The sequence below is a fragment of the Mytilus edulis genome, chromosome 9 (genome assembly GCF_963676685.1).
Source record: "Mytilus edulis chromosome 9, xbMytEdul2.2, whole genome shotgun sequence".
NCBI classification, from domain to species: domain Eukaryota; kingdom Metazoa; phylum Mollusca; class Bivalvia; order Mytilida; family Mytilidae; genus Mytilus; species Mytilus edulis.
Genome location: NC_092352.1, coordinates 66,121,413 through 66,135,182, shown reverse-complemented (window position 1 = coordinate 66,135,182; position 13,770 = coordinate 66,121,413). Strand labels below are relative to the sequence as shown.

At 32.8% G+C, this 13,770-nt stretch overlaps 2 protein-coding genes across 3 annotated transcripts in view; one reads left to right on the top strand and one right to left on the bottom strand.

Annotated features, from left to right (window-relative positions):
- Window positions 1–5,587, bottom strand: part of LOC139488826 (annexin A7-like) — a 34,922-nt gene extending 29,335 nt beyond the window's left edge. The window contains exons 1-2 of one of the 2 annotated variants that reach the window (XM_071274763.1): window positions 5,339–5,587; window positions 2,230–2,394 (exon numbers count right to left, since the gene is read on the bottom strand). In XM_071274763.1, coding sequence (XP_071130864.1) covers window positions 2,230–2,376 — 147 coding nt within the window. In that variant the 5' untranslated portion in view covers window positions 2,377–2,394; window positions 5,339–5,587. The remainder of the gene's footprint in view (window positions 1–2,229; window positions 2,395–5,338) is intronic. The other variant, XM_071274764.1, reaches the window with a different exon arrangement.
- Window positions 5,366–11,696, top strand: LOC139488828 (protein FAM241B-like). Its single transcript, XM_071274770.1, has 3 exons — window positions 5,366–5,444; window positions 8,650–8,762; window positions 9,903–11,696. Exons 2-3 carry the CDS (start codon window positions 8,658–8,660, stop codon window positions 10,227–10,229), a joined length of 432 nt encoding a protein of 143 aa, XP_071130871.1. The 5' UTR covers window positions 5,366–5,444; window positions 8,650–8,657; the 3' UTR covers window positions 10,230–11,696.
- Window positions 11,697–13,770: the final 2,074 nt, after the last annotated feature.

Genomic DNA, 13,770 nt, shown 5'->3' with positions numbered 1-13,770 from the left:
TTTAATTTTATTTTTCTATTAAGTATAAGATAAAGTTCATTTATAGAAAAATATAGAGAAATCCTATATTAAATTATTAAAAATATTTAGACCCGCAAGCCCCCTTAATGACGAAGAAAAAGTTTCAAATGTTTATTAGTTACTTGTCAATTAAGTGTTAAAGTTTTGTTTTTTACATTGCTTCATTTGTTTTCTTCCATTTCCTTTATATTCCTACATTATTGTACATGTCCTTAGTGTTGTTTTAATGTTATTTGATTCTACATTTCCTTGTTTTCATTATTTGCAATCACTACAGATCATACATATATGTATCTAATATATAGCATTTTATTTCATTCTTATTTACATAGAAGGTGAGAAGCAAATCCAAAAACCAATGTTTAAGAATAATGAATTTTAAGTAAGAAAATATTTTCAATTACAACAACATGAACAAGAGTCTGATTCATTGAATGAGTAATAATGAATGATCATTTCAACTTTTAAAAATAAGAAGAAAATCTGATAAAAACAAAGAAAATTACAAAGGAAATTTACATTGCTTATAATAATCAAACATGTTTTTCATGCAATTTCAATACTTACTGGAGCCAATTCTCCATGATGAATTTTAATTTTGTTCCAAAAAGAGTCAAGCATGTTCTACATGCATGCTTAAATACATAATGACTTCAATGATAAAAAAAACAATCATGACAATGGAGCTAAACACTTGCCAAACCAATTAAATATGTATATATGCTATTTTAAGAAATGAACATTGTATCTTAAACGTTATTTCAGATTCAAAAAGTACATAAAAATGATAACCAGGTGCTCCACAGGGCGCAGCTTTAAATGACCGCAGAGGTTGAACCCTGAACAGTTGGGGTAAGTATGGACACAACATTCAAGCTTGATACAGCTTTGAATTTGGGTTGTGATTAAAATTTGGACATAATATGAGTTTCTGACACAAAACAAATGTCAAGATCTTACAAATCTATTGCAAAATATTGTGCAATTAAAGATTTCTTCTTCAAAACTTTTGAAAAATTTGAAAGTTGAGAAATTTGGAAAGAAACTGAAAACTACTACCACCACCCCTTTTATTGCAATTAGTCCAAAACCTGACATTTCTTTATACATAATTTACAAGTAGTGTAAGGGAGGTAAATCTGAACATACCCAACATTGTATGTTCAAGGTTTTTTGAATTACCTCCCTTACAGTGCTTTTAAATTGTCCTAATTGTCCATTGACCAGAAAAACTTTTTTTTCGTTTTTTTTCATACACTTAAACACATGCTCTTGTTTGAAAACTACAAAAATGCTTATTTTGGGCCTTCTTTTTTGGCCCCTAATTCCTAAACTTATGGAACCATACCCCCCGAAATCAATCCCAACCTTTCTTTAGTGGTATATATTGAACCTTCTGGTAAAAATTTATAAAGATCCATTCACTTAAACAAAAGTAATTGTCCGGAAACTAAATGCGTCTTTTGACGATGATGACTACACAGACGACAACATGATACCATTATACGACGCAAATTTAGTCTAATTCCTAAATGGTTGGAACCATCATCCCCAAAATCGATTCCCAATTTTCCTCTTGTGGTATTGAACCTTCTGAAAAAAATTCATAAAGATCAATTCACTTAAACTAAAGTTATTATCCCGAAACCAATGTGTCTTCGGACGACGCAGACTACGTGGACAACGACGCATACGACGACATCATCATACCATTATACGATCCCAAAAAATGTTGGGGTCGTATAAAAACTACATTTTTTGTAGTGCATACGATCAATACATGACCATCATTGTGACCATATACATTGTACACATGGTATAGCATGACTTTTTCAACTTTTCATAAATTCCAGGAAAAGAACATACAAAATGTGATATATAGCTATAGATGTTTGACAATGTGCATGAATATTTGGTAATTTTCTTTTCTGAAATTTCTGTCGATCATCAAATATTATCATGATTATGTGTACACACTTTTCTTTAATTTGTGAGACAAATATTCCTTGCATGTAAAATCTACATTTTTTGTATGTACATATACTTTTTCAGTAGTTGTAATCAATGTTTAACAGCAAATCTCAAATTGAGAATGGAAAGGGAAATATGTCAAAGAAACAACAACCTGACCAAAGCGCAGATAATTGCTGAAGGCCACAAATGAGTCTTCAACGCAGAGAGAAACTCAGAAAATCCATCATGGCATACCTTTTTCATCATCTTTCTCTGCTTTTTCATCATTTTCCTCTGATCTTTTGGAAGATGTTTATAACTCTCATCATCAGAGCTAGATGAACTTGAACTACTGCTTGAACTGGATCTGTGCCCATGCTTATTCTTTTTATGTTTTCCCATAGTTGTCTATCTTGATATCTGTAAAATATGATTTTTAAGTGGGAAGGGCTAGGATGAAAACAAATATAATGAATTGTTAAATTTTCTTGTAAAGTACATGTAGAAATATTTTGTCATATAATTATAAAATTACCATTATGTATATGTAACACTCCCAAACGTGTCCTTCCCCCCAGACGTGTCAGATTCCCCCAAACGTGTCTGTTCTCCCCAGACGTGTCCATAATATTTGATATTCCCCAAACGTGTCCCCTAATTGTTATTCGTCAAAACGTGTCCACTTTTACACAACAGAACGTCTCACGTCTTTTAGCGCTAATACATGCCTGGCCGTCCCAAATCAATAACGTTTACAGCAATTCTATAATGGGGGATACGGTTGAGGAAGTGGTCATTGTTGTAATTTGTTCAATGCCAGTTGTGAACCATTAGCATAAACAAATATTGCAAATTTTAACCTGTAACATATAAATTGACTTTTGACTGAAATTGATTATTGTCCAGTTGCAGGCATTTCATGCACATTTTTAGCAAGCATACATAAACTTCTTGTACTGTTAAATTAATAGTTTACTATGTAAATGATTTTGTACTAATAAACTCCATTGATGCCTTTTATATTCATCCAAATATTGCATGGTTTTTTTCCAGCAGAATTGGCTTCCCTTCTTTCAACAGTTCTGATATTTTAAAAGCTCCTAAAACATGTAAAATTTTGAACTGGTTACCATTTTTTGTTTTTAATAAATTTCAGGTTTCGAACATTACTAAAGACACACGAACAAGAGACATAACGTCCAGTGCCAAATATTTCATGCATTATTTGAATGATATCATGTTAGCAGTAAATGCATTTGTCATTTCGGGGGCCTTTTAAAGCTTACTATGCGGATGGGCTTTGCTCATTGTTGAAGGCTGTACTGTCATCTATACTACATTTTTTGTACTAGTAGCTGTCAATTTATGTGTCATTTGGTCCCTTGTGGAGAGTTGTCTCATTGGCAATCATACCACATCTTCTTTTTTATACTGAAGTTAGGTTCTTTTATTATACCAGGACTTTAAGATTGGGCCTAAATTTTTACAGTAATTCGGTATTAACACAGTCTAGTTTGGATTTTAATCTACAAAAAAATAAGAGTTAGTAGAAAACGATTATTTTATGACTTCATGTTAAAAATGCACAAAGAATGGGACATTCTCCCTACATGAGTTGTCTGATTGAATATCTACAATTTAACTTAGCATTTACATGCAATATAGCAGAACAAAAGCCCCCAATTTTACTCAGGTTATACTGTGAGTTTAGAAAAAAAGGCCTAAAGTTATTTTTCTATTTTTCAATAATTACATTAGATGTATGTTTCATTACTATACGTTATTCTGATTGGCTAACGATACATCATGTGTTATTCCTTAAGCAGTTGTATCACTCATTAAAACTTCTCATTCATGATGACACGAGGTCCCACAATAAAGTGCACAGGTAAATGAAATAAAAACTTGATAAAAGGCGTGTTTTCATGATCCTATAGGTAAAAATGTAATTATAAGTATTGAATGCTTTTTTTTGTAACTTTATAGGGTTGTAAAAGCGTTGACCGTGCGCACATTTTAAGTATGAAGCGCTTCCGCGCTTCATACAAAATGTACTTTGGTCAATGCTTTTACACCCCAATAAATTTACAAAAAAGAGCATTCAATTCTTAAATGAATTTGTAAAATGAGTATTTATTAACAGCAATAACCAAATAACCCACGTATTTATAACATTGACACAAATGATAATTCCAGTAATAAAGAGAACAATTGGACACGTTTGGGTGCTTAAAAAAATGACACGCCTTGGCGCTGTTTTACAACTAGACATGTTTTGCAGTTCAGTGACGTCTATGTGTAGTCGTGGACACGTATGGGGGAATCGGACACATTTGGGGGGAAGGACACGTTTTCTGAGTGTTACATATATGTTATAAGTGTGCTTTTACTGGCATGTCAGTACATTGTAACTGCTAGTTGTCCTTTGTTAATTTATGTATCATTGTCATTTTGCTTAGTTTCTATTGTTAAATATTATGACATCCGACTTGGATTTCTATTAAACTGAGTTTTACTGTTTGTATAATATTGCTATGTGTTTCTTTATTATAAAATTGGTTTTAAAAGCTCTTCAGAGCTGAAGTTTGTATTGCCAATACAAACTTCAACTGATCGGGCAAAGCTTACATTATATTTGCATCAGGGCAAAGCTTACATTATATTTGCATAAGGACAGTCTATTTGAAGATGTTTGTGATAAGGATGATGGCCATTATAACTATAATTGATTTCAAATCATCTATCAGTGTCACCAAACAGATATACAAATGAACTGAATGTATGATATGGGATGAATAACTTGACACTTCATTGATGAGTTTATCCCGACACACCTGTCTATAGATAGACTGGTCTTAATTAAGCGAACCGGTTACACCCGCCCAGTCAAGTGAAATAAATCATGTCATACTTGTATTGCATATACAACCTTTGAATAAAGCTTTACATCTTATGTCAGGGGCGGATCCAGACATTTAAAAAAAAGGGGGGTTCCCAACCGGTACCCAGAATAAAAAGGGGGGTCCAACTACAATCTACATGTATATGCTCCCATTCAAAATCATTGATCGTCCAAACGAAATGGGGGTTTCAAAAATGTGCTAATAATTTGCTTTTTTGTAACATGCGTAATATTTTATTTTTACATGTTTTATAAACAAAGAAACAAAGTCTATTTATGAAGTTTATGTAGCTTGCCTAACACTGTCATGACTGTCACTACAATGACATTATTGGTAAAATAAAACAATGTCTTTTTAAAAATTGTAGTGATTGACATGCATGAAAAAAAAGGAACAATAAAACATCTACACTATAGGTGATTTAACTTTGGAATTGGGTGGAACAGGACATTTAAACAAACCAAATTAGTAGAATGTTCAACCCGGAAATTGCTCTCTAATAAAGAAGGCGCAAATCCCACTGATATGTAAACTTCCGGTGTATTATTGTACGTGGTTGAAAATCAGGTAAATGTGATGGATAAAAGTAACTGGGTTTTAGCTCAATACGCAAAAATAAACTTAACACTTTTAGAATTAAGCATTGAGTGTAGAAAACAGGGCCTAGAATACATGTCCACCCGATCCGAATTGGAAACAAGATGACTTCGTTTCGGCCTCCACAGGACCACAGGGGCTTGTTACAATTGCCGAGTTTACTATCCATACGAACCCCTGTTTTTTTAGGGGTTCGTATGGATAGTAAACTCGGCAATTGTAACAAGCCCCTGTGATAGAAACAGGGGATGTACCAAATGATGCCCCTCATGGGGGGGTCCTAGTAATCACATAATCACCATTTTTTTGCCAATATAATCACATAATCATTAAATATTTGCTTATCTTTAGTAATCAAATAATCATAAACTAAAAATACAGTCCTAGGTAATCAAATAATCATGAAATATTTGGCTTAATAATCAAATAATCATTAAAAAAACGGCCAAGTAATCACATAATCAAAAACCCCATGAGGGCCCTCCCAAATGACTGGAGAAATCAAATGCAAACGTAACACCAGTATTCAAGAATTTGAAGAAAGGAGAAAGATATAAAGCAGAAATCTATTGACCAATCTCATTCTCTCTAACTTGTAGATTCTGCTGCAAACTAATACACCTTATCGCTATTTGTCCGCCATTGCTGGAAATCACACAGGTTCCTGTAAAATTTTGACGTCATAAAACAAAATATCTGACGCCACAATGGAAAAGTGATTGTTGTTCACGTCAAAAGTTCAAGCGGCCAGGTCAGCCAGGATTAGTGATAAGGTGTATAGAGCATATAGTTACAAGTCATTTCATGAAACATGCTGATCTTTATCAAATCCTCTATCAGTTACATGTACAACATGGTTTCTATAGTAAAGACTTGTGTGAAACCCAAATAATCAAATTCGTGGATGACATCACTAAAAATTTGAGTGCAGGTAAACAGACAGATGTTCTTTCAAAGGCATTTGACAAAGTCGGTCATAGTCTCCTGGTACACAAGCTAGAACATTACAGTATATACGTATCAGTGGTAACACCAATAGATGGATTGCTAGCTTCTTATTCCATCCAACGCAAGTAGTATAGTAGTAGTGGATGGAGAGAGCTCATCACATATTGATGTAGAATCTGGAGTTCCCCAAGGCTCTGTACTTGGTACATCAACGACATGCCAGATGGGATTAAATTCACTGTCCGCCTATTTGCTTATGACACAATAGCATATCTCATCTAACAAAGATTCAAACGATCTCCAGAGGGACCTAGAACTGGGAACATGGGAAGTCAAATGGAAAATAATCCTTCCATTCGAACAAATGCAACATTCTTACCATCAGCTGCAAAAACAACACCATTCCAACTTCATACACATTGCATGGCCACAAACTTGAACCTGTCAAAAGTGCTAAATACCTTGGTTGCACCTTCACATCCGAACTGAAGTGGAATGATCATATCAATAACATATGCAATAAAGCCAATAAGACAATAGGCTTCCTTAAGAAAAATCTAAACATAGGAGCAACCTCAGTCAAAGAAAATGCATACAAAAGCCTCGCAAGACCAATAATAGAGTATGCAAATCCAGTATGGGACCAATACTTTTAAACCGTAATAGATGGTCCTGACAGAGACGAGCAGCAAGATATGTTTCCAATAAACAACATAATCACTCAAGTGTCAGCAAAATGATTGAGCACCTGGATTGGCCATCTCTGGAAAAAAGGCGAAAAGATGCAAGGCTAACTATGCTCTATAAAATAGAATACAACAAAGGAGGGTCGTCTTATGCAACCAACATGACTGTCAAGGAACATGCACGACAAAAGTTTCCAAATTCCAGCATCCAGAAGTGATTACAGGATCCAAGAACGATCAGGGATTGGAACGCTCTCCCTCCTGGGGTAGCATCAGAACCGTCTTAACTTTACATTAACTTGTATATACATTTTGTACGTACCATTCACAACCCATACCACTGCAAAGTGGGTCTCATTTGGGTCGTAGTGTGAGGAAGTCCAGATAATCATGTTTGCTGTGGGTATTTTTCGATTTTGACTGTTTTTTATCCGACATTGATGCAGGAAGGCGTCTCAGACCATAAATTAAAATAGCCTTGCCTGATGTCACAATTATTTGAACTAAGTGTGAGGGTAACACTAATGACCAAATAACACCGTTATTATCCGAATAATTAACACTTATAATGACCGAATAACACTTGAAATTTTAATATTAGCACATATTGGTGACTGTTAAACATTGATTTTTAAATGATAGTATATTATAAGTGTATTGGATTTATACTTAAAAATGATTTGCAGCAAGCAGGAAAGTTCATAAAGATCATTATATAAATATCACTGATTATTCCATGTTGTTAAAATTTTAGTAAGTTTTTCTATATGAATGGGATTTTGAATAAAAAAGCATATTCACCTGCGGAAAAAGTATATTCAACGCACAAAACATTGCGTGCATAATTTTGGTAAAAAACGTTTGATGTACAATTGGTTTTGGTAAATAATTGCCATTAATTCATTTCTCTCGGAAATGGAATATGGAATAAAACAATTACTGTCTTTTGTTTCGATAAATATGTGGTTTAATTGACTTTTGGCCTCAGTGAATATCAGTTTTGCAAAAGTCAATAAAACTACATATTTACCTTATCAAAAGACACTTGAAAGTAGAATAATTTGAAAGCGTGAAAATGGGAAACAATCATGACAAAAAAAATAAACAGTTGAAATAGGATTGCCAGGAAAAGAGTTTAACTTGGTATATATAATTCCTTAATTTACACACCATTTGAATGCATTTAAATAAGTTGGTACGAGTTTACAAAGTCAATGCATATATGGTATGAATTTGCCTTGGTACGAGTAAGCAGTGGTACAGTTTGGTTTAAGTGGTATGAGTCGACATTGGTACAAGATAACTACATGTATATTTCCAAAAAGGTGACAGTCTTGTTTTCAAAATGATCCATTAAATCACAGGAGTTTGAATACTTAGTAATAACAGTGTATAAATATGTCAAACTAGACTTTATTGTCATGACCAATATTGGTTGCTCCATTTTCAATTTTTAATGAATCCATCTTAAAATATTTTCATGATGATTGATGAACAATCAAAAAGTAAAGAAATTTTATAATGTCTGTATCATATTTCAGCACACGTCATGGTAAAAATTTTAAGTAATGGTGATATAGTACCAGATGATGATCCCAGGGCACAACAGAGTTCATCAAGATCTAGCAGGCCTACTTCAGCAAGACCAAGACAGGTGAGTTAAATTGGTCCTACTCCTATATCTAGTGGAGCTGCTTCATCAAGATCTAGCAGGCCTACTTCAGCAAGACCAAGACAGGTGAGTTAAGTTGGTCCTACTCCTATATCTAGTGGAGCCGCTTCATCAAGATCTAGCAGGCCTACTTCAGCAAGACCAAGACAGGTGAGTTAAATTGGTCCTACTCCTATATTGAGTGGAACTGCTTCATCAAGACCAGCAGGCCTTCTTCAGCAAGACCTAGACACGTGAGTTAAATTGGTCCTACTCCTATATCTACAAATGTAGTGGATAGTCTTGCTACAATGAATCATTGTATTGAATAATTTTATATTATTGAAATTAAAAAATCATCATGCTCATAATTTGATTTAATACTGAGTTTTGGCATTGCATAGTATTATTTGTAAAATATGAAAAATTTGTGTCTTATTAATTCTGGAAACAAAAAGTTTAACAAACAAAAAATGAAAATCTACATATTATATATATATATATGAAATTACAAAATGCTCTTTAATAAAAAAAAATTTAAAAAAGGTTCCAAATATAAATAATAAAATATGTATGAAAGGGAAAGGGTTAATATTGAAATAAAGAAATAAATTTGTTTACATGCAGTAATCATGGTAACGGTTTACTTTCATAAATTATGAGTTTGATCGAGAGTTGTCTCATACCAAATCTTCTTATATCTAAGTACATCCAAAAGTTCAATAATTCTATCTACTTGGAAGACATTCTGGTTTTTTTACCACCTTTTTCTGTTTGTATGGATACTTTATATTTTTTTTATTGGTGATGTAGTGAAAATGTCAAGCAAACAGCAACATCAGAACATAATTTAACAAACATAGAAGTCTGTGTCTGCAATTTAGTTATTGAAGTTAAGCATTTATCTGTTGTTTGAATTAATTTATTAACAAAATACATCTATTACATTCATAAAATTCCGTAAATCTGTTTTTACTATGGTGAAAATTGGACATGTAAGAAAAGGATCAGTTTTGCTTTTGCAAAAATTAAAAACTTGCAAACATTTATTTAACTACAATACACTATATATAGCTAATTGTAAAAACACAAACATTCCTAGATTATTGTTATTTTACTCATTTCCTTGATTTTTCTTTCCAGGGGTATGTTCAGCATGACAACAGTGCATACCAGCAAGGTCAAGCTGGAGGACAAAGTGTTTCTGTATTTACTGTGGCTAATCAAAAACTGTTAGGCTTTGGACTGCCTAGATTTAATGTTGGACCTTATGTTGTGGAGCCCATTGTATTAGTAGCTTTCGTATTAGCTGGAGTTTTAATGGGCCTTCCTGGACTTATATTTGCAGCATTGTTATTTTTTGTATCACAATGGAGTGGTATAGGTGGGGGAGAAGGAGGAGGAGGGGCAGGGGCAGGCCAGAGGATGGGAGGGGGAAATCAAGGAGGAGGTGGTCATAGACTTGGTTGATAATGCTAGTAATTTATTATAATGTCATCCTGTTTATAGCAGATATATTTATTATAAAGATCATGTTATTTGTTAAAGATTTGATACTGTACAAATACTTTGTGTGAAGTTTATAGACATAAATCATAAGTCTCACAGCAAGTCTGACAGGACAAGAAGATTAGGGTACTTTATGATTACTGCCAAGATATTCAAACTGAACGGCATACAACATTTTTTATCCCACAGTGATTTTTATGACGAAAATTTGCGTACAAGCTATTTTTCATCGAGTTAATTCAAATATATAATAAAAATATATTTTCATGTACTACTGTTAGAGATGAATTGAGTGAAAATTTTGGCCTTTCATTTTCTTCAACAAATTTCTATCTTTTTTCTATCTTTTGTTTCAAAAGATAACCACATGCAGATTTTTATATGATAAAAAATGGAATATCTTAATTTAATGTATTATTTTTTTAAATTTGCGTAATTTTAGTTACAGAAAAAAACTATTTTTATGTATCTTAATGTGATAAAGATATACATTCAAGCTTAGCTTACAAGGAATTGAATAAGTTGCATTCATTCTTCTTTGCATTTTTATATAAACCATTCAGGAATCCTCTGCTTCTGTTGCAGAAATACACACCTTCAAAAATTTGAAGGCTGAAATTTCATTGGCTGATGTAATAATTTGAAAGGAAAAAAAAGTAAAAAGGAGTGTTGTCAGATCCTTGTATATCTAACTGATTAAAAAATATATATCAGTGATTTGTTTATAAAAGTTGATACAAATAATCTTCATACATAATCATCCAAAAGTCATTGTAGAAAAGAGGGATAAATGCACTGATTTTCAAGCTTTTGATTAAACCAGTTGAAAATGAATCTTAATCTAATCTGACATTGTGAAAAATAGCATTTTATATGTTATTGATGTAATTATCTCCCCTGTGTCTGTTTCTTATGCCATAAAGAAGATCATGTAATATTCTATTGACAGTTAAGATATCAATTACATTTATTTATTGGGCAACAATGTATTAATGGTAATAGCAAACAGTTGCATATGTATTACATGTATTCTTATTTCTCAATCAAAAGAAGTACAGATACATTTTTGAGCTTTACTAAATTTTTATCTCTATTATTTTTGGTACATTACTGTGCTGATCCCAAATGCTTAAATACCAAGATCATTTTTAGGTTTCTCTATATTTTTATCATGCAATTTAAACACCTTACTAGATAGCACTTGTAAAAAAAACATTTCAATAGAAATAGCATGTTTTGCAAGATGTATGTTATTGTTATTGTACAGCAACAGAAATTCAAGAAATGGGACTGCATCATGAATAGTACTTTGAATACATTTTGAAAAAGAAATGTTTTTTAAGGAGAAGAAGTTGAATGAAAGAGAAGTAAATTATTTTTTACATTGTATTGTGCAATAATAAACTGTAAATAAAATTTGATACCATACCAACACTTTTCATCATTTCTCCAAATATATTTATTTATGTACCCGGTATACCTCTAGTTCCAAGAAAAAATCTGATAATTTAACACTTAGCTTATAAACCTGGGACAATACAGCACAACACAAATGCAAGAATAAACTATAACAAGAGTGCACACGCTGAAATGTCTCGCCTTCTATACTAATCATTGATTTTATGTTGATAGTCCTAAGTATAAAGCTAAGCTTTATTACAACTGTCACATAAACTTAACATTAACCAAGATAACTAAACAAAGACCAATGAACCTTGAAAAAGAGGTCCAGGTCAGATGAACCATGCCAGGCAGACAGGTACAGCTAACAATGCTTCTATACAACATATATAGTTGACACATTACTTATAGTTTAAGAAAAATAGACCAAAACACAAAAACTTAACACTGTGCAATGAACCGTGAAAATGAGGTCACGGTTAAATAAAACCTGCTCGACTGACATAAAGATCATAAAATATTTCCATACACCAAATATAGATGACCTATGGCATATAGCATTAGATAAAAAGACCAAAACTCAAAAACTTAACTTTGACCACTGAACCATGAAAATGAGGTCAAGGTCACATGACATCTGCCCGCTAGACATGTACACTTAACAATCATTCCATACAACAAATATAGTAGACCTATTGCATATGGTATGAGAAAAATAGACCAAAACACAAAAATTTAACTATAACCACTGAACCATGAAAATGAGGTCAAGGTCAGATGACACCTGCCAGTTGGACATTTACACCTTACAGTCCTTCCATACACCGAATATACTAGCCCTATTGCTTATAGTATCTGAGATATGGACTTGACCACCAAAACTTAACCTTGTTCACTGATCCATGAAATGAGGTGGAGGTCAAGTGAAAACTGTCTGACAGACACGAGGACCTTGCAAGGTACGCACATATCAAATATAGTTATCCTATTACTTATAATAAGAGAGAATTCAACATTACAAAAAATTTGAACTTTTTTTTCAAGTGGTCACTGAACCATGAAAATGAGGTCAAGGACATTGGACATGTGACTGACGGCAAACTTTGTAACATGAAGCATCTATATACAAAGTATGAAGCATCCAGGTCTTCCACCTTCTAAAATATAAAGCTTTTAAGAAGTAAGCTAACGCCGCCGCCGCCGCCGGATCACTATCCCTATGTCGAGCTTTCTGCAACAAAAGTTGCAGGCTCGACAAAAATCATCTTAAAAACACAAAAATAAAAGAAGTAAAATCCATGGGATACAGATGCTCCCACTTGTAACTACATGTATACGGCAAATTCATCAACTTTCAATTTATAAAGGGTATTAACTTAAGAACGATGAAAGTGACAACACTCAAATTCAAACTTGATCTGTGTTTGTTGACAATAAGCATTTTGTATAATAAGTTGAATAACATTTGGTTGAGTGCAAAAATAACTGCTATTTTTTCGATGCAGAAAGGGACTTAACTATAGAGAACTGTGAAAATGATGCCACCCGATTCAAATATTATCTGTGCTTGCTTATATAAGTTTCATAGCTGTTAATTTCTGGTTCATTTGGAATCTTATGGTTACAGTAAATTCAGAAATTATTGGGATGATTTTATAATTGCGAAAAATGCGACAGGGTTATAATCGCAATAATTTAAACTCGCATTTTGAAATATTTTATATGAATTAAACAGGATTTTTTTGCCATGTCGCACAAAATTAAAATCGCATTATAGTCTAAAATGATAAAAGCGCAATAATAAATGCACGCAATAATTTCTGAATTTACAATAGTTGTCTTATTGGCAATCATACCACATCTTCTTTTTTATATTAAGTTAAAGAACAGAAACTAGTGGTTTGGAACACAGACAAGGTTAAAACTCATTGCCCCCTCTGCAACAGCGGGGACATAAAAAAAGTAACAAAAAGAGTAAAGAAAAAAGTACAGATCTGAAAGTACATGCTTTTACTGAAAATCAGATCAAAGTCATTAACAACTTGTACCAAAAAAATCATGTATCAATGACTTCAAGATTTTTACCAGGAAAATAGAGACC

Excerpts from the sequence above, each read along its gene's own strand:
- LOC139488828 (XM_071274770.1), top strand. The coding sequence starts at position 8,658 with ATGGTAAAAATTTTAAGTAATGGTGATATAGTACCAGATGATGATCCC. Across the intron at positions 8,763-9,902 it reads CTTCAGCAAGACCAAGACAG|GGGTATGTTCAGCATGACAA; the intron begins GTGAGTTAAATT and ends TTTTCTTTCCAG.